At 45.6% G+C, this 27,874-nt stretch overlaps 1 protein-coding gene across 1 annotated transcript in view; it reads left to right on the forward strand.

Annotated features, from left to right (window-relative positions):
* TAL2 (TAL bHLH transcription factor 2) overlaps positions 1-27,823 on the forward strand; it is a 47,250-nt gene extending 19,427 nt beyond the window's left edge. Inside the window, exon 2 of the mRNA XM_059724594.1 lies at positions 24,672-27,823. Coding sequence (XP_059580577.1) covers positions 24,672-25,043 — 372 coding nt within the window. The 3' untranslated portion in view covers positions 25,044-27,823. The remainder of the gene's footprint in view (positions 1-24,671) is intronic.
* Positions 27,824-27,874: the final 51 nt, after the last annotated feature.

Raw genomic sequence — 27,874 nt, forward strand, 5'->3', positions numbered from 1 at the left:
GGAGAGTTGGTTTAGACTTTCCTGTGGGGTTAAGATTTCAGTGCATGGAGTTCTGATGGCCCAATCTTCTGCAGGTTTGGAGAAGGAGGTCTGGTTTCCATCACCTGAGGACCCATCCCAAGGTGCTTTGTTTACCAGGTCATTTATTTACAATGGCTATTTCCCATCTGTTACTGTTGTTTTGTATTTTCCTTCAAAGACAGAATAGAGTTCCTTTCCAGTGCAGAAACCGGAGTAAAAAAATAAAACAGCCTAGCATCCTTCACCTGGCTCTCTTTTAATTTGTTCAGACAGTTATGTGCCATGACTCATTTATACTCTTATTGTTATAAACTATAGTCAGAGAGGAGAAGGATTAACCGTGCTGAGAGCATCTTCAAGTGCTGCTGGTACATGACTCCTTCCATACCACCAACATGGACAACAGTGATGTGTGACTATCAATCTGGACCTAGCTGGGGCATGTCCCTGGAAGCAAAAGCTCAGAAATTCACTTTCAGGCATCTTGTAAATGAGAATTTCCACTGGTGGATTCAATTTAGGCTGGATTAGAGTTTAGCATGGATTTAAGCAGGGAATTGAGCAGGATTAGAATTTAGGATAGCGACAAAAATTAAGGACAACAAAAAGTCCTTCAGGTATATAAGGAGCAAAAGAAAGGCACAGGGTAGCATAGAAACCCTACAGGACAAAATAGGGCAATTAGTGACAGAGAAGGGGGAGAGAGCTGAGCTCTTCAATGTGTTATTTGCATCTGTATTCCTAGACACAAACCAAGACAAATCTCCCAATTGAATTGTAGACAGAGGCAGGAGGGACACTAGCCCATCAACTGTTATCACAGACTTAGTGAAAGGGCTGGATGTGTTCAAATCAGCGATCCCAGATTAACTTCATCTATGGGTGCTGAAGGAATTGGCCAGTGTCATAGCAGAGCCACTGGCATGGCTGTTCGAGCATTCATGGCATTCGGGTCAGGTCCCAGAGGACTGGAAAAGGGCCACTGTGGTCCCTATTTTCAAGAAGGGGAGGAGGGAGGAACCGGGAAACTATAGGCTAGTTAGTCTCACCTATATCCTTGGGAAAACTCTGGAAAAAATAATTAAAGATCACATTGGTGGGATCCCAGCAGGGAAAATAATGCTGAAAGGAAATCAGCACAGATTCATTGCAGGTAGATCCTGCCTGGCTAACTTTGTTTCTTTTTATGATCAGGTCACAAAGTGCTTGGACGCAGGAGTCGAGGTAGATGTCATCTACCTAAACTTTAAGAAGGGCTTCAAGACACCTTCTTCTGTTCTCGTAAATAAACTGACAGGCTGTGATGCAGATGATTACATGGTCAGGTGGGTGGCAAATTGGCTTAGGGGTTGCACCCAGAGAGTGGTGGTAGACGGATTGATATCGACCTGGAAAGATGTGGGCAGTGGAGTCCCGCAAGGCTCGGTCCTTGGACCGGTGCTATTCAATGTCTTCATCAGTGACTTGGATGAGGGCATGGAGAGCACCCTGTCCAAGTTCACAGATGATACCAAATTATGGAGCAATGTTACCACACCAGAGGGTAGGGAACGGATCCAGGTGGATCTGGACAGGTTGGAAAAATGGGCAGAACAAAATAGGATGCAGTTCAAGAAAGAAAAGTGCAAAGTGCTGCACCTGGGCAAAAAGAACCACCAACACATTTGCAGGCTGGGGGCTGACCTTCTCAGCAGCACAGCAGCAGAAAGGGATCTTGGAGTCATAGTTGACTCCAAGACCTGCAGGCAAGGCCCTATGAGGAGAGACTGAGGGACCTAGATCTCTTCAGCCTTTGCGTTAGAAGGCTGAGAGGTGACCTTGTGGCTGTCTATAAATTCATCAGGACAGGGCAGCAGGGAATAGGAGATAGGGCACCCCTTGTAGTAACTAGGACCAATGGCCACCAATTGATGGAGAGCAGGTTTAGTTTGGACATTAGAAAGAACTTCTTTACAGTACGGGTTGCCAGAAGCTGCAATGGGCTTCCAAGGGCGGTGGTGCTCTCCCCTACCTTGGGGGTCTTTAAGAGGAAACTGGACAAGCACCTGGCTGGGGTGATCTGGGGGTTGGACTCGATGATCTGCTGAGGTCTCTTCCGGCTCTAACATCTATGAACTAAACAGTTCCCTTTTTCTGTGGAGACCAGGTTCTTCTTGGCTTGATGGTTCAGTGGAAGTGTCAAGGTTATGCTGTCTGGTGCTTTTCCCAGTCCAGACAGTAAGGCCTCTCCAAGCCACCTTGATTTTGAACTCTTGAATTAAATACCACTCCTAGTCTGGAATACTAGTCTCATTCCCTTAACCCTAGCTCCAAAGTGAGGCAAAGTCCTGAAGCCAATGACAAAACCCCCATTGACTGGAACGGGACCAGGGTTTCACCTTGTGATTATCTTTTTCTGTTTAGAACTAGCCAAAAGCTCACTTTAACTCAACGGAAAGACCTTCCAATGACTTCAGTGGCATTGGTTCAAGATCCGAGAGAGAGAGTAATCTTTTGTTTTTGTCTTTTGAATGCAGAGCTGGGTCTGTCAGAGATGTAAGGGTATGTGTGTATTCCTTCCAATGCTCATCAGTACTTTAGCACAACAAGCTAAAGGCACATCACAAGTTTTTAAAAAGGTAGAGTAGCGATACACCTTATAGACTAACTGAATCAGAGACGCATAAGCTTTTGTAAGCAAGGCTCACTTCATCAATGCTAGCAATTCAGGTGGTTGGTAAGGGTCTGCCCTGGCTGTGGGGAGGGTCCTTGATAGCGTGATCTCTGTCGAGGGATCTGTAGCAAATTAACTTGTTTAGATTTATTCCTCCCAGAAACTTTATACCTTGGCACTTTAGGCATCTTGCATGAGCATTATTTGATTTTTTTTTTTTTTTTTAAATGAGATTTTTTGGGGTTGGGTTTTTTGTTTTTTGTTTTTTTGGAAGTGGATTTTTCTTGGCGTTTGAATCATCCTGATCTTCTTCTCTGGAAGCACATTCCAAATTCTCTGACCCAAACAGCATGAGGCCTGTATTTCCTGTGCACTTGACTTAACTCCTAGGGTAGACCATTGAAATGTTTCAATGGACTGTAACTACTGGGGGTAGCCATGATATAATGCCTGTGTTATGAAGGGATTACAGGTAGATCCATTTTTTTTCTAGGTGGTTATGCCAACATAGATGGGAAGCCATATGTGATTATGATGATATGGTTCCTTCTACAGATGGAAATGCAGCACAATAAGGGTACAGCAAAGTGCCCCACAATCTAATGTTCTACAGCATCTGCATATAGATACAGAGCTGGATCCTCCTGTAGTCTGCTTAGAAAGGGAATTTTTGGATACTGTAGTTTGTGAATGCCCCCAAAATATTGTCTGGTTCCCAGTGGTGGAAAAGACATAAAGCAGTGGATACTTCTTAAGTCTAGCTTTCTTGCTTATGTGGGGCACCTTAGGTTGACTAGCTATACTTCTGTTTACATTGGTGATCTCCAACCTTTTTATGGTTCAGATCAGTTTTTGGAAGTAAAAGGCACCCTAGGATCTACCGTGCCCCCCCCCCCCCCCACCCCGCCCAGCCCAGCAGCTGGGGTCGGGCCCCGGCCTGGCCCAGTCTGGGACTCTCTGCTATCCAGGGGCATGTATGGGGGAGCTCCTGCCACTGGGTGCAGCGTGGAGGAGGCCTGTGCCCCCCCGACCTGTGCTCCAGGCGCAGCAGGCAGTCCACAGCAGCAGCAGCTTCATCCCGAAGCACAGGTAGGGCAGACAGGGCCCCCACCGGGCTGCACCCAGTGGCAGGAGCCTCCCCCCGCCCGTGTGCCCCTGAGCGACAGAGTCCCAGACCCAGCCGGGCCAGGGCCTGACACCACATGAGTCTCCGCTGCTGAGCTGAGCTGAGCTGCACATGGCTAGCTGCAGCAGGGCTTGAGGCACAGCAGCAGCTGCTTCTGCCGCCTCCACCTCTGCCCCTGCAGAGATGGGGAGGGAGTCCCCTGTGCTCCTGGGGTTCCAATCCTCCTACCACCCAGCCGGGCTGGGGCCCTACTTACTTTCCTCTGCTCCTGGCTGAGCCGCATGGTCAGTCACTCACCGCGGGGGCCTCAGTCTGGCCCCCACCCTTCCTTCCCCCACAAATTGACCTGCTGGAGCTAGGGGTGCCAGGTGTGCGCATGCATGTGCACCCAGCTGTTCATCCCCCAGCCCAGGGATCAACCAGTTGATCGCAATCCCCGGGTTGGTGACCACTAGTTTACATGGTCCAGTAATTCAGTTATGAATGGATAATATCCCCATCACATGAGGTCACCCCATTTTTTTTAGCCTCAAAAGAGATTTTAAAAGTCTTCGGTGATACAGTTCCAATTCTGTGCACACTGTATTGTATTTTCGCTCACCCTACCTCCCAGACCCATGGAAGTTTCAAAGGCTTAAGTAGTTGAACTGTCAAGTTTCAGGTTCAGGCTTCACTAGGTGAAATGATGTTAAAAAAAATCCCATCACTCATTTTCCTTCTAACAGAAGAAATCATATTGTTTCATATCCAAATGTTACAGATTCAATAAGCTTCCACACAGCTGTTCAGCTTATTGGGCCATCCATACCATTTAACTAGAAGCCTCTTTTTTTCCCTCCTCCTTTTTTTGGCTAAAAATCTTTCAAACCTGCAAGCCCTCTATTAGTATTTGTAATTCCCCAGGGTAAAAACAAACAAACCAAAAAACAAAGCAATGTTTGCCTCACCTTGCAGTCTTTTAACTTGTTTTATAGGTTTCAGTGCTCTGCTAATGAGTTTACTTGCTATGAGAATATCATCTCTAAAAGTCTGTCTAGAACCTTTTTAAAATGTTCCTTTGTTCTGAGATGCTCCCACGTGGTCCCCTTTCAAAGGAGGCCACAAATTGGTTTATTTTGGAGTTGTCGCATAAACTACTTTGCACACAGGAAACTTGAGGAGGTTCCGGTATGTATAGCAGTGATGGTAATTTTTTATCAGTTTTGGTAGCACAGTAAGGTAGTGAAAAGCACTGGTGGGTTGTAAAATATTTCCACATCTTGAGTTTTGAAATTTTGTTAAATTGTTGTACAATTGCAGCTTCGACTTCATAGTTTCCACCATTTTGTTACTAATAATGCTGCTTAGACAATTTGTTTCATGGCTTGTTTAAAAGTTGTTTCCCCCAGTCCATTTGTAATTTTGAAGCTCCTGCCCTTCAGCAAAAATGGCTTCAATGGTTCTGAATATTTGACCACTTGTCTTTTGAGCCAAAGGCCAAGGCACATTTGTTATTCTTCTCCAGGTACTAGGCTGGCACTGCCTTAGCCCCAGGATACTTGCCCCAGCTCCTAATTTAAGGGTCACTGTGTTATCATGGGAGTAGATGAGTTGGACTGGAATTTAAAGAAAAGATCTGCAACTGGACAGTTGGGTTCAGGGTCAAGGTAGCTACTGCTTGGTGCCTGGTTCATTCTCTTCTGTGCCATCCAGTTAGGGATATGGGTAATACCGGGTGCTAGTTCTTGCACATGCAGGGCAAGCACCTCCATCCAAATTATCTTTCAGGCAGATCTCCATGGCTGATCCAGCATTATAAATCATCCAAATGGAAGCCAACCAGGAACAAGGCAAGTTGGCCCTTTTCAGAAAACGATGACCCCTCCTGATAATGCTAACAGGCCCAGCTTTCATTCTAGCTTCCTCAAGACTAATCCAGACAGATCAATTAAAGGCTGTGTACACATGAAACAGTATGTCTCCAAAATCCCTCCATCCCCACCTTGAGGATCCCAGCAGAGTTAGCCAGAGCTGCAGGTGCAATCTCTCTGCAGGGTGGTGAGAGCAATGAATAGTAAGGTTTTTAGCTCAAGAACACTAAGGCTGTTTAGCAGCCATTGGATAATCCTCTTTTAATCAGATTATGTAAATTCCTACTTCAACATCCCCCTTCCACCCCCTCCCCCTCAAGCTCTTGTCCCCCACTCTCCAAGCTGGAAATAAAAGCCACTCTAAAAGAAACATTTAAACTGCAAAAAGGCAGCTCTGCTGAGAGAGGGAGGGATACCCAATGTATCTGGCTTGCAAGGAGCAGTAAAACCAGGCTTTGTTTCTGAGTGGACAGCATTCCTGTTTGGCAAAGCACAGTGAAATGCCAGTAAGAGTCAGGGATATGCACTGCTCACTTACCGGCACAGTTTCAGGAATAGGTGACTGAGGCAACTACTAGCCATTCCCACAGTTTTGTGTTTGGCTTGGTGACTATTACAGTGCATTTAAAGAGCATCTCTGGTATGCTCAGCACTCAAGTGTAGCAGAAGAGGTGCTTTTTGACTTTCCTGCCCTGTGCCTTTTGCTTTTACAATCCCTTCAAAGTTGAAGAACATTGCAGCAAAATTTAGAAAACACAAGCACTTGGAATAAAGTGGTAGTCTGAAGAGCAATAACCACAGTTGGCTAAGTCATTAAGTAAGCAAGACACCCTACAGCAAAATATCAAAAATAGGGCCATTTAAACTGCATTTGCAAAATGTGTCTGCATCTCTGTCATGCCACCAATGCCTACCTTTACATTAATCTTCCCCCATCATTTACCTGCTCAAAAGAGGTAAAGAGTTCTGGTTGGTGCACAGGATTGCCAGTGACATAGCACAATGGTTTGGCAAACCAAAAACCATCCTGTAAAAGATGGTCGTGTTTGTAGCTAGTACCAAAAATATGGCACAAGGTTTTCTCCTCCTTTCAGCTGTGTGGAGCAAGAGGCAATGTTTTTCAACAGGTAGCTCTCACTTTACTGTCTCAGAAGTACAAAGTGGAGGCAAAGAGGAGTGGTCATTCTTAAACAAAGTGGGGTATGTAGGGTTTATTGTTCTATATGTAGCCAGAGTCGGTCAGAAAGCCTGGCAGACCTATATTTTTCTGTGCTAACCTTTTTTGATGAAAGCAATTACTTTTGGTCCATAACAAAGATGGAGGCTGCCTTTCCTTCAGCAGATAAATACGCTAGGTGCAAGGTTTTCAAATAGTTCAGCTATTCAATATTTCTCTCTTACTTGGCATGTCTACAAGTGAATTTATGCACACCTAAACTTAAGGCACCTTAGCCTAGAGTGCATTAAGGCAATATAGGCGTGCATTTACACGTGCACACCTTAAGGTGCATTTACATGGCACACTGGGTGAACGTGTTTGCAGCCTGCCCTGGACAGCCCCCCACATGCTCAGCTGCTGGGGCCTGGTTGGGAGCAGCGTGAACAATGAGGGCATTCCTGGCCAGGGAGTGCAGAGAAAGGCATGGGGTATGCCTATGGGCCGTGGGGTCTGTCAGTGGCATGTGTGGAGCTGGGGCTGCTGGACCACAGCCAGAGGCAGCTCGGCTCCAAGCAAGCAGAGGGTGCACCTGAGGCCCCAGGCTGTCTAGTGACTCAAGGCAGCTGCACCCAGTGCTGGGCCTGGTCATGGGGTACCTAGCTGCCCGCCAGTGCCCTGAAGCCTGCAGCTGCGTAGCTGTGTGGTGCAGCCCAGCACCAGCTGAGGGGGTTGGAGCCTCCAATCCCCCCAGACGTGATCAGCCCAGCCCTAGCCCCAGCCCTGGCTCTAACACCCTCCCTGTGTTCCTGTCTCCCCAGTGTCTGTCGAGCATGGGTTGGAGCTGAGCCCATGGGTTCCCATGCTGCTGCCAGGCACTGCCAAGAAGAAGCGGCAGGTGTTGTTCTCAAAGGCATAGATGCTGAAGATGGAGTCCCAAGTTGGTCAGCACTACTGCTGCTGGAACCACCCCTCCAGCTCCAGTGTCTGCACCTTAGAGAACAGCACCCACTTCTTGGCAGCACCTGGAGGCAGTGCAGGACCCCACAGACTCAGCTCCATCCTGCTCAGTCAACATACACAGCATTAAGGCATCTACATGTCCCCTAAGGTGCCTTAACTATTCATGCCTGAATTTGATACCTGCTTCATGCAGCTGTCAAATTTAGGTGTGATTTAGCCTTAAATCACCATTTTTAAGGCACATTAAGGGTATGCACATGTAGACCTGTGCCTAAATGCGCCTTAAAAATGATGATTTTAGGCTTAAAAGAGGCATGTGTAAATGCGCCTACTGTCATTATTTCTGTTAATCCACACACTGGTTCTGATGCTCCTGTACTCTTCATTGTTGGTAACAAAGGCAATTGGATTGTTTGTAAGCTGTTGAAAGATTGTTGTTGAGGGCTCAAGATTCAGAATGTGATGTTTTGATTCATTAGCACAGGCTTGTGGTGTGGCTTCCATGCCTTGTCTGAGGACCCAATGGTGAGCACTTGTGAAAATATGTGACTTTGGCCTGAAGTGACTGGTTTTGCATTAATAAAAGCTCTTCCCCTATGGGCTGTGCAGAGAAAATATAGCTGGAAGTCTCAGAAGCCACTCCTTCAGAATGGTTTCTTTTAAGTGTGGAGGAAGGGAAGAGCATACACTTGCCTGCAATATGCTAAGCTTTCTGATAGCCTTGCAAAATCATTGAGACAGCACTAACTCAAATTTACAATCTCTGCATCTCTTTCTTTTAATTATTGAGAAGAAACCAATGATACTTTATTCCGTTGTTCAAGAAACTGTTGACTCCGCACCAATGTGTGTGTAGATTTTTGAAGTTCTGGTTTAATATAAAACAGCACTCGACTGAATGAACTGTTGTGTCCTGGTTTAATGCTAGTAACAGGATTAGTTTTTATTTGTGGTCAGCAGCAGGTAAATTAAAAATATACCTGGCCCTGTTCCTCAGCTGGTATAGATCAGTGCAATGAAGTCTATGGAACGGCCTCAGCTGTTATCAGCTTAGGACCTAGACCATGCATATTTTTAGAAAATGCTGAGCAAATGAAAATATAGGTTTAGCACCATCATTTCAGAGTACTGCAGCACTAATACAAATCAATCTAGTAATAAGGGAAAAAATTAAGAGCAAATCCATACTAGTGAAATAAGAATGGTCTGAGTTATGAGCAAGATAAGCTAAGTGCATTTAAGTTTCTGAGTGCAAGAATTAGCATTCCCTTTCTGAACTGCTCATGGAGTTTATTGTGTAGTCAGAATGAGCTGTGTTTTATGTAGAAGTTCTTTGGATTTCTTGGAGATTATTTTTGCACAGGTGGAGGTCAACCTTTCCATTACATATTATTATCTTTCCCTTCTTTACCTATCATGCATATGTAACAGCTACATCACTGCACACAACCTTGAAGCCAAGGACCAAAATTTATGCTAGGTAAAAGTGTAAATGGGCTCTAATGCCTCACTGGGTTACAACGGAGATGAGAATGGGGATCTCTTCTTCTCTGTCTTGGATCTAGGATAGAGGCTGAGCACTCCAAAGAGAACAGCTCTGGAATGAGCAAAATCCTTGAGTCTCTCAGTTTTTGCTAAATGATAGCATCCAGTTGTTAAGTTGGCCAGATCTTAGGAAAGAGTTTATGTGTATGGACTAACTAGGCATTGTGCCCACTCTCACAACTGGCTTGGTACGATAGCTGTCTCCTAACAAAAATCTGGTTTTATAAGTGTGTCATTCTGGTGGATTTAATTTATTTTGCCTTGTATTATTCCCAGCCCTTAAGGGATTTATTTCATGTCTGTGTATTTCTCCGACAAAATAAAAATGAGCTCCCCCCCCCCTTTCTCCCTAACGTCCATGTGAAACAAACATCAAGTTCCCAATCTTGCATTCTCTTCCCCAGCTAAACATTCCCATCAAGTCAATCTGCGAGTTTCAGCATTAAAAGGCAAGGACTCAGACTCTGGAATTAAGCTGAAAAGTGTGCCCAGAATGCAAAGCACCCCCTGAGGGCAGTGTTTTGTTAACACTAATCAGAGATTCAAAAGGTTACAAAAACCATCAGATGATAGAAGTTTAATATTTCTATGGTCCGTGGGCAGCTGGTGTTCTGAACCTCAAGGAGCCTCTCCTAACTAACTGTATTCAGAATCTATTGATTTACATTTTTTTTTAAAGGGCAGAAGCCCAGACGTGTATAATTGCTTCTCATTGTTCCCATCTGCAAAATGCGGCACTGGGTGCATGGTGATAACACACATTCGCATGCATGCTAGCACTCCCCCATCGGTCACTTTCATGTGCATTGCTTTCAGTAGATCAAAATGTATGATCTGAAGAGGGGAAAAATAATTTAAACCCAGAGCTATCTCCTGAAGCCTGTGCACAGCTTTTACTGGGTCCTTACTCTGCCAGACCTCCTAGTGGCTGCCAGAGAGCTCCTATCACCTTCAGAGAGTTTTGCCCAAGTAAGGAAAGACTCAGGATTTGGTCTACCATGAAATGGGGACATAGGGATCATTCTTTCCTCTATGCCTCACCTATTATATGTCTACCTCACCTACCTTAAACCTGGTTTTGCTAGTCAAAGGCAATGGGAGTTGTGTTACTTGGTATGAGGTCAACCCGATTAATGCCTTCCTGTTACAGTGTGAATACTGTACAGGAGAACAGTCAAGAACAGAGTTGTTTCTTTTCAGAACCCTGGTTCTTCCTCTTGGTGGTGTCAAAAACTCTGATTAAATCCCACCATGCCATATCAGACAAATGGGCAACAGGAACCCAGATCATCTAAGGGCATCCTCGCTTAGCCACCGCATGCATGCTTTAGCTTTCTGTGGAGCCTCTGTCCCCAGCCTCTTATCTTCCACTTTGCAGAAACAGATTTCACAGCATGCCACCATGCAAGTGATGAAGGAGAAACGATGAGCTGTAGCTGCATCTCAGCTTCTCTCTCTCATCCTTGTCAACTATCTCTTATTAGACAGACACACTGACCATAAAGCAGTTTTCAGAACTTCAAGGCAGTAAAATAATAAACAGATTTCCTGAGCTTGACCAGAAATGACAGAGCATATAGGGGGCATCCATCATAGAAATGGGAAGAAAAGTTCTTCAGTCTTGGTATCAGGAGATCTGTATTCAGGTTTTCATTCTTCATGGGCCTTTTCTGGGACCCGAGGCAAATCTCTGTGGAGTGGGATGAACTGACTTCCTTTCTCCCACCCGTTCTATGTCACACCTCCAGAAAGTGCAAGTTTGTCAGGACAAGAACTTCTTTATGCTGTGCTTATCTTCAGTGCCAGACACAACAAAACCTCAGTCTCAACTGGGGTCATTCAGCACTACCATAACAAAATAATACGAATGACAAACAGAAAAGCATAGGCCAGATTCAGAGTTACAAAGTAGTCCTGGTTTCCTTTGACACTGCTTAATATTGGGAAGTGTGGGGAGGGAAACTACCAGACTGAGTCTCACCACAGACACATAGAAGTCAGACAAGAGGAGACTCTAAGATGGAGAAAGGCATGATGACTCTCAGGGTGAGAATTGGCTTATTGAGGCCAGAATTTATATACAGGATTTGATACTGGGTCATTATAAGTCAGATCAGGTCTTCAATGAGTTGGGCATTGAGAAATGTTCCTGACATGCTTTGAGTTTTACTCCAAAATTATTGCAAAGCAGGAAGGCTGAATTTTATTTTCTGAGCTGTGTGTGCAATGACAGCTGGAGACGGCCTGAATGCCAACAGAGCCTGGAGGTGAGTATTGGTTACCGGGTATTTGGACAGGGCCTGTTGCAATGGAGTCTGGACTTGGTGGGGCTATAGGTGCTACTACAGTATAAATGTCAAGTAATAAATATGCCTGCTCCTGGCCCTAGGAACGACAAAGGCAAAATCCTTATTGATCCCAACCAGAGCAGGATCATTATTATTATTATTGTAATTGATGTTGTTAATCATTCTAATATTATAAAAGCCTTAGTCTGTCTCTGTCTGTCTATAACGCTTTATTCGCACTCCGATTGGTTGTCTCAGCCGTCAATCACAGTGCTAACTGAAACAACCAGAGTGCTCTGCACAGCCAGAAGTGCTGCCATGACAGCTCCCCCCTCCCCCCGGCCCCTCAGTCCCTGCCGTCGCCCAGCAGGGCTGGAGCAGTGGGGAGAGGCCAGCAGTGCTGCCCTTGCCCCCCTCCCCAGCTCTGCTCCTTGGAGGCAGAGGGGGAAGGAGGGGGGAGCAACGGTCCTGGACCCGAGGTGGCAGAGGGGAGGGGGGAGTGGGGGAAAGGGGCCAGATGAGAAGCGGAGGCAGGGCCCATGCGAGGCTCCATCCCCACCAGCCCCTCCCGCTCCTGACAGTGGGGACTGAAGGGCCGGAGTGAGTGGGTGAGGCATGCAGGGCCAGAGGCAGAGTGGCGGCAGCACAGGGCATTGGGTTGTGGCGCTCCATCCTTTCCCCGCCCCCCCTGTCATTCTTGTCGGGCAATTGGCTAGTAATAATAATAATAATAGCAACAACAACAATAGTGTGTGTGTATGTATATATAAAAATACACACATACACATACATATATATCATTTATATATTATGATGCATTATTGATGTGCTGATTTCTGATAAATAACAAAATAATAAGAATTAATATTGGGTCATCCCGAGCCTGTCGTTGTCAGGGAAAATAAATATATTCCTGCCAATATGTTTGTCAAGGTTATGGTTTAGTCTGGTTTACCATGTCCTGAGCAAGATGACTTGTTACTAAGCCACAGATCTGCTTTCCTCCCCCTCTTGGACTGGCAGACTCTCTTCCCCATCCATTGTGTAGTGGCTGGAGTGTCTCATGGCTCATTGTGGGTAAATGATTTGGAGGGAGTGACAGAGAGGAGGTGCACTCTGCAACTTTCCAATGTAAATTACATGGAAATTAGGCTTCTGTGAGGCCAAAGGCCCCTTTGGAATAGGGCCTTTAGTTAACATAACACTTGTGCTAAATGAAGCGGTTGACACAGCTTTCAGAGTGTAGTGCTGCTTTTAATTTACCGTGTGAAAGGGCTGAACCTCCAGTTCAGCGCTGCAGGGAGAGCCTTGCAAGGGGAAAGGATTTGTGACTTGTTCTTTCCAAACAAATTAGCATCGTGGCAGAGATCTGTGGGAGGGGTGGTCCTATTAAATTAAACATCTGCAATTTTTCTTTATATTTCTCACAGGATGGAAATTATAACAAACCCACCCAGCCTGCTTCCTTTGGTGCTTTGACTTACAGCGTAAAGACCTTCCTCAGAGCCAAACTCAGGACAGCACTTAAATGTGATTTTAACTTGAAGCATGTGCTTTTGTCTTTCAGATTTCAATGGCACTTAAGTGCATGCTTTAAGTGCTGTCCTAATAGGGATGTTTTCCAGAACTGAGGCAACAGTGAGGTTATTCTTGAGGATCCTGCCCCGGCCTTCTGTCAATGTCTTTCCTGCTCCCTATAGTCAGTTGGTTTAAGAGATCATTATGTTCCCCACCCCGGACCAGAGTTTATAGGTCTCAAAAGCCAACTCTGCTTTACTTTACATTTCAAACATGGTATTCTCAAGCCAGGCTAGCCTTGTGTGGTAACTTATAAAATGCCCTAAACAGCCATAAGAGACTGGTGCTCATGTTGATCCTGGGCCAGCACTCTCATATGAGGGGGACCTGGAAATCTGTGAAGACAGCTTGCCCAGCTCCAGTTGGAGGCCAAGGTAGCACAAAATGATCTACTGGGATATGTCTTTGATGGGGTCCCAGCAGGGCTCCATCTAGCTTCCCAGGGTTAGAAGAGATGCTGTGATGTGGACCCTGATGAGTTCAACACGAGAGGAATTGCGTCATGAGAAGAGGGAAGCTTGGCTGTAGCAGGGGGTTGTGAATGTGCCACCAATCCTCTCGGCAAAAGGGCACCAGCTCAAATTCAGCTTGGTTTGGAGTGACTGAAAATCACGGTCCCTTGATGGCTGTTCAGTGGCTCTTTTGTTTCATCTTTTTTCCCAACAAAGGTTATGGCCCATCATACAGAGACATCATATCCACCCATTATTTTGCACTTGGGTAGTGACAGAGATAGGACTCAGGAGCTTCTGCTTCAAAAACAAGTTTTTTCTGTCTCAGCTGAAGAAACAGCTTTGTGGGAGCATCAAGGTTCATCTCCTCTGTTGGCTGAAACCTCCAGTGTGATGGCACAGGCACTGAACTCAAACAGCTCTGGCACGCTGTCCAACAAACGTGAACGGGCACAAACACTTCTACTGCCTTGTTCGTTCGTTATGGAATGAGGTTAAGGAGTCTGAAGCCAACTCATACCGAACCAGCATCTACTGTACAAACACGGTCAACACCAACTGGCATTTTTGTTGACAATCTCAGTAAGGGAGTCAGGGACCAATTCCCTATCCATCCCTAGATATGATCTCCCAGAGGCTTGTCTGTATTGGGGAGTTAGTGCAAGCTAAACTAAGGTGAGGATGTATAGCAGATTATTCTGTGCTAACCCCCTATGTGGCCACTCTGAACATGCACTAATTGTGAGGTAGCTTGTTCCACTGTAAGAGCTGCCTTGCTCAAAGGCACTCAGAAGGCCCACGCATGTGCAGAACAGCTAATGCTCTGTAAATGTACGCCCTAGCTTAGTGCACGCTAGTCGCCTGATGTAGACACAGCCAGGATCAAAGCTGCAGCATGGGGAAGGCAACGGGGTGGGGGAGAGGGAGGGTGCTCAGACACCACCGCTGCTCATGCTGTACCTGTTGTGTGGACGCAAAGAGGCAATGACTGTGGGCGCGTCTACACAAGACGCTTACTGCGCAGTAGCCTAATTACACTGTGCAGTAGTGTGCTGGTCAAAAACTGCTAATAAGCTACTGCACACTGTTATTAGGCTACCGCGCAGTAACTGTCACCAAAACCCCCCCAAATGTGCAGTGGGGCTACTGCGTGATAAATGTAGTTACTATGCATTCGGTTAGTACTTCATTAAGGAAGTACTAAACTAAATGCACGGTAGCTACAGCACATTAATGAACATGTAGACGCACCCTGTGACTCCTGCATTAAAGATGAGGTTTGCAGTGAAGGCAGGGATTCTGCCTCTTTGTCACATATGTAGGGACCAACATATCATCCCCAGCCTCGCAACACTTGCTCTGGGAGTCCAGGGTGAATTTTCCCAGAATTTAGAAAAAAAAATCTGTTAGTGTCTGAATTAAAATTAGTGTTTTAAACAGGCCATTAGATAACCAGGCAGCTTTGGTTTGGGTGGGTGGGTGGGCGGGAGTGCCGCTCTGGCCCTTTCATGAGCTCTTGGCTCAGTCAAAAGGAAAAGAAATGGAATTCTTGCTAAATGACACCCCAGCGATGTTCTTTCTCCAAAGGGCCACCTGACCCTGCTCGTACCGCTGTCAGGCTGTTTCACCTAAAGCAGCCTTGCCCATCTTAGAGAACAGAGAGGGTATGTAGGGCAGAGAAAGCAGGGAAGAGAGAATCTCCCGGGAGATGCAAAACAAGCTCCTTGGATTGCTAGGACTAGTGGTGACACGCGCCAGACAAAGGAGCTGGCATTCTATAAATGAGGCAGTCAGGATCAGCAATTGGCTGACTGCAGCAAGAGCAACCTCTGGGTCCGGGGCTGTGAGAGCAAAAGCAAAGGAGGAAGCATCTGCTTCTGCTGGAAGTTCACTCCACGAACCAGGTTTGAAGAGCTGCCCGCACCTCTGTTTTGAAAAGTAAGTGACAACAGCTTTCTCCTTAGCTCAGTGTTGCTGGGCTTTCAGGCCTGCAGTTGCAACTTTCTTGAGTGATCCCAAGTTTGTTTCCAGGTGCCCCCAGCAAAGCTTAGTTAGAGGAAGGAGCTCCTGAAGCCTGCTTTGGCTGTCTGTCTCGTCTATGTAAAGACAGCATATCGGACAAACTGAATAGGTATGAAAACAGACACTTACAGGTGACTATTAATGGCCACACTCTTTAGGTGCCTGTATTTTAACTCAAGCTCTTACCGTTTGCTAAAACCAGGCAGAAGATCTCAAGCAAGTAACAAATCTTTGTTGCTTTTCAGCAATTTTTTTTAATGAGTGTGGGTGTTTAAAAATACAGGTTATATAAAGAAAAAGGGTTTTTGGTTTGTTTGTTTTAATATTGTAGGTAGATTCTTTTATTTGTAGCTTCATAACCAAACAGTTTGGGCTCAATTTTCTGTTGTCTTGGAATTGCTAGGGTTATTTATATCAATGAAACATGGTTATCAAATACCACTGAATTCAAGTTGCTGGTATTTTAACCCCCTTTTCCACCTTTTATGCCACAGAAAATCAGGCCCTTTGATTGAGAACTAAAAATTTTGATGGCATGGTCCAATGGCTTTTGGAATTTGAAAACACCTCTTTTAAAAGTTCTAAAATAAGCAGTAATTACATGATTCTTCTCCGTATTTTTGTATACTACGCCATGTGTAATAATGTGCACATATTAGATGAAAATATTTAGAGAGGCCTTTAAATCCTTTGAGTCACAGACGTATATATTAAAAATCCATACTACATCACTGCTCCTGTACCCTATAGGCTATGGGGCATGCTTTGTGTTTTTGTGGGTGCGTGTATGGGGAATGTATGCATACCTGAATTGCGATTATTAGTATAGTGCTCTAGGAGCATAGATTGAGTTATTTTACTTTTTCCTATTATCTAATCAGAACCAATATTAAGAACATATTAAAAATAATATGAATAGCACCTTTAAAACGCACCTACATTTGTTCTTCTCGGTGCCTACTGAATGATTCTAAATACTGTGTCTTAGCTATGCGTAAAGCTGTGCTAGCCTGAAAAAAATATAAATAATAAAAGGAGGTTATTTTTAAAGTAATTTTCAGAACTCTGGTTGCCATCTGTCAGAGCAGGATTGGGCCCAAAATGTATTTCTAGATCCTTTTTTCTACTGATTTTCTGTTCCTTTTTTAGTTAAAAAAATATTAAATATTATTTATATAAATCACTAAAGCTGCTGTAATACCAGGGCCAAGCCAGCAGACATGGTGTTAATAAACTCTATAGTCCAGCTGTGCTGCTGTTAGGAGGGAGTCCACATACCTAGTAGAACCTGGTCATAACAGCGGTGACCTGGACTCTGAATGTTCAGCCTGATGCTGAGCCCTTTCGGGCATTAAAAGTAATACCCTTGAACTCAGTGGAATTACACTGGTGTGGAATCAGACTGGCCTTTTTCTCCTTGTGGTTTGCATCACCATTTAGGAAGTAGGGTTTGTGCCAGGGAATCAGTCTCTTAGGGGTTATGGTCACTGTCAGTATGACTGAATTACAGCAGAGGAAATTCATTCCTGTGCACTGGTAAGGTGGTACCCAGTATAATCTTAGTCGGGTGCACTGGGAGGTTAATAAATACTGCATGTTGCTATTATGATATAAGCATATCAAGAGCCCAATCTTGCTCTTACTGATATCTAAGAGAGGCTTACTGTTTGCTTCTGTGGTAGAAGACCTAGGTCAGATTCAAGTGTAAATATTGCCAGTGCCAATAACCTTTTTGGACTGCACTTCCTAGTACAGTGTTGCAGTTTTTGCCCCCCACCCTTTGCCACACATCTGACCTTGCCATAAGTTTGCCCAAAGCTGCTTTCGGGCTGAGATCTCACATAATGAATGCACCAGCCCTGGGTCCATTCTCTCCACAACACGGTTCTTCTCTTGCTAAGAAAGGAATGGACTTGTCTCCTGCACAAAGCAAAGCCAGACAGAGAGAGCAAACTGATACACTTCCAACCTAAAGTGGAATCCTTTTGCTTTGTGATGCTAGATATACAGGCTGAGAAATGCAACTAGTATCATAAGTGATGGGTTTACTCAGAGCAGAGATTCAGGTGCTAGAGCAGGGGTGGGCAAAATGTGGCCTGGGGGCCGGATACGGCCTGCCAGGTCATTATATCCGGCCCGTGGGGCTCCTAAAAATTTAGAAAATTAATATTAATCTGCCCTGGGCTGCCTGTCATGCGGCTTGCCGAAATTTAGTAAGCAGCCCTCTGCCCAAAATAATTGCCTGCCACTGTGCTAAAGTATGGGCAATAGGAAGCCCATTAAGAAGTCTTGGAGGTGCTAGTTTTCTTTCCAGTCCTCACAGCACCAACTCTGGCATCTGTATATTGCATTTGGTGAGCTACTTTGATAGAGGACCTGCTTTTAAAATGAAACCACATAGAGCAGGGATCTACTTTAGGATGAGAGGATTCAATGATCATGGGCTGGGGAAAAGGCTGGGGTGGGGGAGCAGCAGGGCAACAAAAGCAAGATCAAATCTTACTGAATAGAGGAGAATTCTGCTTAATTCACACAAGAGCCATAACATATCGGTATAAACAACATTAAGAAGAAGGCTATCCTAGGCTGGCAGACCTCACTCGGCACAAATCTGTAACATAGGCAGCGAGAGTTTGTCTCCAGTGTGAAGAAGAGGGTGGAAATATAAATGCATTGACAAAAAGGGAGACAAAAAGCATTCCTAGTGGAAAGCTCTTGTGGAAGAGTTCTCCATGTACAGGGGAATTTATGTAATTAACTCTCCTCAGTATTAATGGAGGGTCTTGCATGGACATTTTTGCATAGGAGAGAAATGGCCCTAGGCTTAAAGCTGGTTGATTTACATGTTTAACCTCTGGAAAATTAACTCAAATTTACTTTACATTTAAATTTTTAATTTAAGTTTAAAATTGACTCAGAGTCTCAGTTTTTAGCTTCATAACTTTGAGGCATCTGAGAAAGAGTGTAATATTTCTGAAAGCATCAGGCCCTCCCACCCTGCTCAAATTGGATCCCTTTTAAGATGTCTAAAGTTGAACCACACCAAGTAAATCATCACTTGAAAATTCAGGCCATAGTTCTTTGTTTAATTTTAAATATTCTGCCCCCGTATCTTTTAAACACTGTTGTGCCAATTGAACTTTGAGGTTTTTTAGGCCTTCACTTTAGGGTACTCATTTTAGGAAGGACAGTTGAGTCCAGCACAGTTTGTGATTTCTATAAATACTGAACTCAGGCAGGAGGGCTCCTTGGATCAGAGTTTCCACAGGGTGAATTTTGTTAACAGTTACAAACATTAGAAATAGTAAATAGCTCCCATTTGCTGGACTGGCATGTTCCCCTACTGTGCGGTGTTTTAGAATGTATTATTTGGTAGTCAGCTGGCAATAGTTCAAGGAGGTGTGTGACTTGAGCAAGGAAAGGAGTTCCTAGGTCGTTCAGAAGCACCTTCTTTCCCCTTCTTACATTTAAAAACAATCTTTCAGATAAAAGTAAAGCTGCTTAAAGGTAATCACTGACTCTAAGCATGCAAATTACTTATTAAAGGTAGTTATATTGTTATACTAGCAGGAAGCCACAAGCAATGTCAGGGCCCCAGTGTGCTAGATGCTGTACAAGTGCCATTGAAATCCACAAGATAGAGGGAAAGCAGGAGGAATGGAACTACAAAGAGATAAGGGAAATACCCAAGGTCCCACCACCGGTAGTGGCAGAGGTAGGGGCTAGCACCCAGATTCCTGATTCCCTATCCAGTGCTCTATCTACCAAACCACACTCATTCCTTATCTCAATGCCGTTTAGCCTGCTCTTCCTGCAAGGAGAGTTCTTGTAGGAGCTCCTGGCAGGTCCCTGCAGAACCATGGCTCTCCAGGAAATGCAAGGAGCCATGGGAAGACGGTGGTAGTGGTGGTGGTCTTGGCAGCTCTTGGTGGTGGTTGGGAGAGAAGGTGGCAGTGTGTAGAAGCCTATTGCCTCTGGCATATCTCAGGGGTCTGAAGGTATCAGGATAGATTCGGCAGTCCTGTATTTGCCCTGACCCTCTTCCTCCCTCAATAGGTAGAAACTCTTATTGAGATTATTCCTGCATTGGTGCCGTAAACTGACATCCACATTTTACTTCCAATGAAGGTCGTGAATTCTGTGAATTCAGTCACGATGAGATCAAACTCCTTTCTATTGGGTTTGAAGCCAGGAGGCATCAAAAGGCACAACTGCTGTGACAATTCCTGCTGAACCTTCCTCTCCACACTGGGCTCAGTTCTGCAGCTCAGGCTACCATAAAATCAAAACGAAAAACAACAGGCCCCCTCTTACTTCCCTGCTTCAGTTTGAACCAATTCACACCAAGCACAGCTCAGCACTAGGTGGTTTGTCTGGTGAACTTTGGCCCCTGCTGTAAATCCAGCTCACAAGCAGCTAACTGATGGATGTAACATGCACCATCTTTTGTTTCATCTCCTGTTATCCAAGGGCTGAAGGAAAATCCCCATGCAATTATATTAAATCACACTCAGAGCGAGCCAGTGGGCTTCTTCTCTGTTGGAAAAACAGTGCTGCCTTTTGTATTTGTTAGTGAGGGGCTCACACTTGCTGCCAGTGAGGGGTGGGGGGTGTGTGGATTTCAGGACTGGGTCCCACAGGTCTGGTTTGTACCTAGAGCAATTCTGCTGAAACCAAGGAAATTACGGGCAGGAGGAACTTGATGCAAGGTGCTTATTTAATGACAACCTGTCGGTAACTCTTGAACTGCAGGCTGTCTCTCAGCCCCCTGCCAGCCCCCATGCAGTAGCCACCAATTCAGTGCCCTCTTTTTTGGAAAGTCTGAGCTGAGATGCTATTTAGAAGCCAGGAAACTGCTGATTCTTGAATAGCCCGAATGGCTTTTAGCACAGCAAAGCTGCGTGAGAGCTGCTGCCGCTAAGGAGATCTTCATCCATTCTCTGCCTCGTTTAACCTTTTGTTAGGGCAGCATTTGGATCTGCATGGATCATGCTCTTTATTGTATTCTTATTTACCTGGTTCTGAGGGAGCTGGGTAGGTGTAGCAAGATCCCCCAGTAGCTTGTATACCTGAGGGCTTTTGTTCCTCCTCCATTACTTCATTTGAACTGTTTGCGAGTGACCACAGTGTTATATCTTACCCTGTGTAATTTGCTTAAGGTATACTTGTGTTACTTCTGCAAGCTCTCCTCTCATAAGCCTGAACTTTTTTTGGATCTTGTTTCTTGATCCAAAGTCCTTAAGCCAAATTCTGTTCCTGGTTACAGTGATTTAAATCCAGAGTAACTCCACCCTTTTCAATAGACTAGTGCTGGAGTGGAGTGATGACACTGAGGAGCAGAATTTGTCCTGTATTGAAACTGCCATTTACCTAATCTTTTTTCTGCGTAAGTGAATGTGGGACTTTTTATCTTGGCCTGGCAGAGGGCTACTGAAAGCATTTAATGATGAAGCCATACATGATTATTCCAATATATGAGCCTGTATTATATATGCACAGCACAGATGACGAATGAATGAATGAATGGGTCTACAATGCCCAGACAGCAGGGAAATGATACGCATTCTATAAACTGCATCGAAGAGCGTTAAATGGTTCAGTGCAACATTAGCAGCAATCAGATGCTGCAAATAGTCTCATATGGAGAGCCAAGCTGGGGAAAGAGAATCAATGAGGCAAATGAAGCATGAATCAGATCATGCCCTGCTCTGCTAGCACGTTTGCAGCAGTAGAAGTAGCAGTGTCATGGGGAAAATTAGCATGCTAATGAGAGAAAGAAATGGACCAGAACTGTGATTGGTTTTGGTGACTTTAGGGTTATCACTGTGTTGGACTAGGCTGTGAGAGATCTCAGCCTGGATCCCTGAACTAGACAACAGGAAATGTTGGGGTAACTGCTGCTGAGTGCATCAGCAGGACTGAAGAGAGAGGAGGGAGATGATGGGGGGCGGGGGGGAGGCATCTGGAGATGATGCTGTGAATATGAGTTGCCCATGCAGACATAGGCTTGGTAATGGGGATTGAGGAAAGAAAGGACTGTTATTTGCTGATCTTGACTTGAACAAATGTCAGCGATGAAGGGATATGTTTTTAACATGTCACCCAGGAGCTGGACTGATAAAGACTACTGTTTGCTTACAAGGCTTGTGTTCACAAATGCAGTATTGTCCTTCACAGCAAAAAAGCCAAGGAAGCCAAGGAAAGGATGATGTGAAGAACTAGCTGTGGTCCTCTCTCTACAAATAATACCACTAAAACATGGAGATCCCATACCCAGAGTCACTAGTGATGGGAGGCCAAGAGCCCCCATTTATAATTCAGCAGGTTTTTAAGAAATAAAGTGCACATGTATTATTTGAAATGGGCGCAAGGGACACATTAAATATAGAACCTGTAGGGCAAACATAAGGCGACAAATAGAAGAACAACAAAGGGGCTAAGATTCCCAAGTGGTGCAATCCAAGCCAACATTTTTGTATGAGAATAAAAATCTCTCTCTTCTGGAACTTGAAAATGTCTTTTTTTTTTTTTTTTAATGAATACTGTCAAATTATTTTATCCTCCAGTAAACTCCAGTTCTGGACATTTGGCCTTGGTATCAAAGAAAAATCTTTTAACCACGTAAAAGCTACAGTTGAAGGCAGCAAAGCAGAGCCTGGGATTAGCTGTGAGAATGCTTTGGAAAATGAAATGGTACATTTTCAGTATTCTTCTTTCACATCAGGACAGCTGCTCTTGTGCCCTTAAGACTGCCTATTTAAGGGTCAACCAACTCTCCCTGTCTCCTAGATTCCCTTTTTCTTAGTCTTGTCCAACCACAGGTTCTCTAAGTCTGAGAGAGAGCCTGTTTTTCTGAAATCCTGTATTTTTATTTTGCTGGTCTCCTTCTGCTCTGTCTGTCTTTAAGCTCAAGAAAAGCTTCCTCCCATCTGGTTTCTACAGCATTTGTACCAAAAAATGTCCCCACACACTCCATAAAACTTACTTAATTGCCTGTTAATTGCTGCGTTATCCTCCTAGCAGTAATGTCGAGGAATGTTGTTTATAGATCTAGATCTAGATCAAGATATGACTTCCTTATTATGACTCCTCATGAGAGTGGGAAGGAAAGGTTATTAAACGAGGGCATTTGCTAGAAAAGCATTAATCAATTTGTTGCATCATAATAATGAAAAGAATCAGTGCCTGCTTCTGGGTTTGTTGGTAATGGGGGTTGTTAGAATGAGGTAGTACTCTGTGTGCATGTATTAGCAACACACACACACACACACACACGTACGTATGTATTAACAATGTTTATACACACACATATATGCATTGGTAATATATAAACAACACTGGGGAGGGTGTATGCACCCCCCCATGTTGTTTGTGTGTGCATGCGCGTGGTCATGTGTGTGTAAATGTTGCTAATACGCACATGCACACATACCTCATTCCATCAAATCCTGTGTATAACAACCCCCATTTCCAACAAACCCAGAAGCAAGCACTGATTTTTTTTCATTATTATGATGGAGCAAGTTGACTAATGCTTTTCTAGCAAATGCCCTCTTTTAATGATTTTTTCCCCTGCTGTCATGAGGTGTCATAGTAAGGAGGGCATATTTATTCTTGTACATCTAGAGAATTCATGGTGGTATAAAAAGTCAGGGAAAAGTGTTTGCCCTCCAGCCCATGGTATGAGCAGCCTGTCCTGCTCATACCAACCTGCACATCTCTTCTCTGAATGGAATGATGATTATTTCCTAGCAAAGACTGGGGGTGAGAGAAGATAGTGCAACAAGGTGCTGGGGCTGAGCAGTGCCTCTGAGCTGTGCCTCCAGGGAGCCATGGGGAAGGGTTACTTAACCTAGGGGGAAAAAAGAAGAGCTCCAGAACGGACAGATACTCATTCAGTCAGGGTGGGATTTTCAAAAGGTCTCGGCTCCGTCCTGACTCTGGTGCTAATAAACTCACCAGTTAAACTTTCACCAGTCTGTGAATTAAACCAGCGCCGAGTGCGTTGAGAAACCCAGTAAAAGCACTTTAGAGTGAAAATTACTTCCCACTCCCTGATGGACCTCTTTGCACTGCCAGGCTGGTTGGGCATCGGGCTCAGTGCCACATGTAGCTCGCAACACAAGCCAGCCAGTATCTTTCCACTGAATCCTTCCAGCTTCTACTTGATTTCCTTCCTGTTGGAGCCTTGCATTAGTTCTAAGGCCACTGCCCATTGCTGAGAGGTCTTCGCCCCCAGCACCCACACATTAATGAGGATTGGGAGGAGGACCTGCACAATGAAGGGTTCTCTTCAAGTCATAGCCAGGCATAGTGTGCCAGCCCTGTTCTCCCGAGGGACAGGATTTCTCAGCCACTGGCAGATGTTGGATCCACATGAGCTTTGCTTGCTTGAAGCCCAGGATGGAGAAATGCAGCAGTGGCTTTACACCTCGTTTTCCCCTTTTCCCTTTATTCTGGGGTTGACTGGGAGACAGGTTTACCCAGGCTCAAGATGAAGCAGCCTCAGGGCTATTGTAACTTGTGCCACTTGGTGATGGCTCCCCAAGAAATATGACAGGACTGCTATTTTGTGAGCATATCCCATCCCTCCAAAACACCTCCCACAGTGCACCCACTCTGCTGGGGTGTAGGAGGAGAGATGGCACAGAGGCAGCTGTAGATTCTATGCTACTTGGAGGTCCCTTCTCACCAGAGACCACTGGGTAAGTTAGGTATACAGCCCTGCAGAGGTGTATGGGGCAGTCAGGCTATGGACCCAAGTGCACCTATGTCATATCTGAGAAATATATTAGCTCTGACTGCAGTTACTTTGCCTGTACTTAGAGCCTGCACAGGGACCTGCCTACCTTGGGTTTGTGGTTAATCCATGGCTAGACCAGGAGATATGTCATTGATGCATTTCAAATTGCTATGGTGTTGCCTTCCAGACAGCTGTCACGTAGCACCAACAACACACCCTACTGTGACCCAAAGGGGGGTCTTAGACCACTAACTGCCATGTATTGTCTCCTCAGTTTTGTAGCACCTCAAGGATGACCAGAAAGATCTTCACCAACACCAGAGAGAGGTGGAGGCAGCAGAATGTCAACAGCGCCTTCGCCAAGCTGAGGAAGCTCATCCCCACCCACCCTCCGGACAAGAAACTCAGTAAGAATGAGACGCTGCGCTTGGCTATGAGGTATATCAACTTCCTCGTCAAGGTCCTGGGGGAGCAAGGCCTGCAGCAGACCGCAGTGACTGCTCGGGGGAGCTTGTTGGGGCTGTTCCAGCAAGCCCCTCATTTGCAGGGCATGGAGGAACTGACTCTGATTGAAGACTGTGGCGTCCCTTCACCCAGCACAAGCAGCAATATCCCAGAGTGCTGGTCAGAGACATCGTCTCCCTAGCAGGTTAGGACTGCTACAGTCCTGGTGTTAGTCTGATAGTGCCCTCTGCATAATTTGTGGATCATTTCCCTGTGTACAGTATTTATTTGTTTATCCCAGTGCTGGTTTTATTCCATATATTTTTATTTGACAGGGAAGGCAGAAGAATGATTCCTCGGTAGGACAGTGGCTTGGATGGCTGAGTAGGGAATGCTCAACCCTAGGATCTCACAATGGTCCTTTGTTGTGATTTCACAGATTTCGAGGCTGGTGTGATCAGATCTCCTGTATAACATAGGTCATAACATTTCCCTTGTTGATTTTTGCAGTGGAAGGGATTGTTCTTCCCTGCAACGTGAGGAAATGTTCTGGAGGGCAATAGTTCCTTGCTGCACTAGAGTACTTCAGTTAGAGAGATGTCCAGTCTTGACCAGAAGGATCCAAGGGGCAGATAGATAATATACCTCCTCTCTCTCAGCCCACAGTTCTCATGGTTTTTATCTTCCTTGTTAAGAATTTACATCTTATTTCTGACTTGAGTTTTTCCAACTTGCAACTAACACCATTGAGATTTGCTTTGTTTACTAAACCAAAAGGCTTCCTGACATACAAAGAAACACAACCGAGTAACATAAAACAGCCCAAACTCACTAAGGATTTAAAGTGAAAACACCAGCCCTGAATGAAAGGGGGAACATTCACAGTTAAGTTTCAGCAGGCATTGTGGTGAAAGAGGCCCGGGCAAATCCACATGCAGCAGTGGAAGCCAGAGGCAGGAGAAAGGTGCTAAAGGAACCATCATTATTCTGATCCCCTTCAGCACCCGTAGGCCCCATCTGTGCCTCAGTGCAGAGGTTTAGGCAGCACTGCCATGGAAATGTGCCCAACCTATTCCTCCCTCCGTGTACTTTGGATGCAGAAAAAATATCACGTGACCACTTTTTGGCATGTACCCAGGACCTACCCAGCACCACTGTCTTGGCTATACTCATAAGAACTGTGCTGGGCACTCCAGTGGCATCTAGGTGAACTTTTTCTGGCCCGTGGTTCATGCAAAGTGGGAGTGAGTGGGCAGGGTGTGTGGTCGGACCCCCCTAACTCCATTTGACCTGGTGTACACATGCCCATTGTAACACGTCTGTGCCCCAGGGGTGGCTGTGATGCCACCTGGTAGCCATACGGTTCCTACTGTGCTCTCTTTCTAAGGTACACTCCCTTTGCTTTTGCCTGCCCCATTTTGATATTTTTGCATGTAGAAAGGGAGGCTGCCAACAGATCTTAGAGTGAGTCTTGGTCCTGCCAGCAGGTCCCCCTCTCTTGAACACTGCTGATCCCAAAAAATCCTTCTTGTTAGGTGGGCCCTCTGGGCCCTAGGGCACCCAATGCCTTATGGGCTATTCATGACCTCTAACCTTCCCTACATCTATGCCCAATCCTTGCAGATTTTATTCAATACCGTTCTGTCCCTTGTAGAGGCCTCAGCCTCCCTTTTCTCTGGCTGCAAGCCTTCAGCCCTGGCCCAATGACCTGGGTCTGGCCCTCTTGGTTTCAGCCCTACCAGTCACCAGTATCTCTGGGCTGTTGACCCTTGTACCTCTCTCTCTGGGCCCATGGCCTCTATCTCATTCTCTGGACCCCTGGCCCTGGTTCTCATTCCCTGGACCCCTGGCCCTACTTTCTGCCCCTCTCAGGGTCCCTAACCCTGGTTCACTCTGCTTGGTCACTGGGCCCCTAGCCCTGTCTCCACTACTTTACCCATGTGAGCCCCATCCCTGCTGGGCTCCATGCTGTCATGTGCCCTTCAGGCACAATTGGGAACTCTACCTCCCTAACAGTCCCAAACCCAAACCACTGGTACAAATTCAAATGCAAAACATAAGCCCTCTGACTATAACTAAACTTTAGCACCCAGCTGTATACCAAACTCCTACCCAGCGTTGGGTCCTAACCCCTTGCTAGCCTCAGCCCTTTTACTTGCTGTCTCTAGGCATAGCAGGATCTCAGTCAATCTCCCAGCAACAAGTGTTTCATTGCAGAGCTTTTCCTTCTTTGCCCACCAGGGCCAGGACTGACTGCCCTAACTCTGGCCCTGGGGTGTTATCCCTCCTAGGCCCTGCCCTCTGGCCAGGTGGTTTCCCCCAGCTACCTACAGATGTTTCCCAATTAGACTTTTTGACTGGTATCCAAGGCAGCCTGCTGCTACTGGTCTAGCCACTGCAGCAGTACCTTGTCTACTATGCAGTGTTCTGCCTTACAGTACCACAACTGAGCAGCTAGCTCTGCAATAAGCACTCTATTGCCCATGCAGGCTCTGCCTTATCGTACTGCTGCAGACGCTCCCTCTGTAATAGGCACTCCCAGCCTATAAATCCCCAGGGACCTGTTCTCCTGCAGCCTATAATGAGCAGCCTTCTCCACCTATTAAAGCCAACCTATTAAATAGGTACTTTGCATCGGTCTTTCTTCAGCCCCATGGGACGCCCATGCCCGCTACTGGGCCGGGAAGTCTGGGTGAGGGTGATCCCCTGCCCTCCATTAATGCTGACTTCGTGAAGGAACATCTTGAGAAGCTGGATACCTTCAAGTCAGCTGGCCCTGACAATCTTCACCCCAGGGTACTCAAGCAGCTGGCGAGCATCATAGCCCAGCCTCTAGCGTGGATCTTTGAAAACTCTTGGCGCTCTGGTGTAGTGCCCGAAGACTGGAAGAAGGCCAATGTGGTGCCTATCTTCAAGAAAGGGAGGAAAGTGGATCCGGCTAACTATAGGCCCATCAGCCTGACTTCTATCCCGGGGAAGATCTTAGAAAAGTTTATTAAGGAGGCCATCCTTAATGGACTGGCCGATGCCAAC

The sequence above is a fragment of the Alligator mississippiensis genome, chromosome 3 (genome assembly GCF_030867095.1).
Source record: "Alligator mississippiensis isolate rAllMis1 chromosome 3, rAllMis1, whole genome shotgun sequence".
Lineage (NCBI taxonomy): Eukaryota > Metazoa > Chordata > Crocodylia > Alligatoridae > Alligator > Alligator mississippiensis.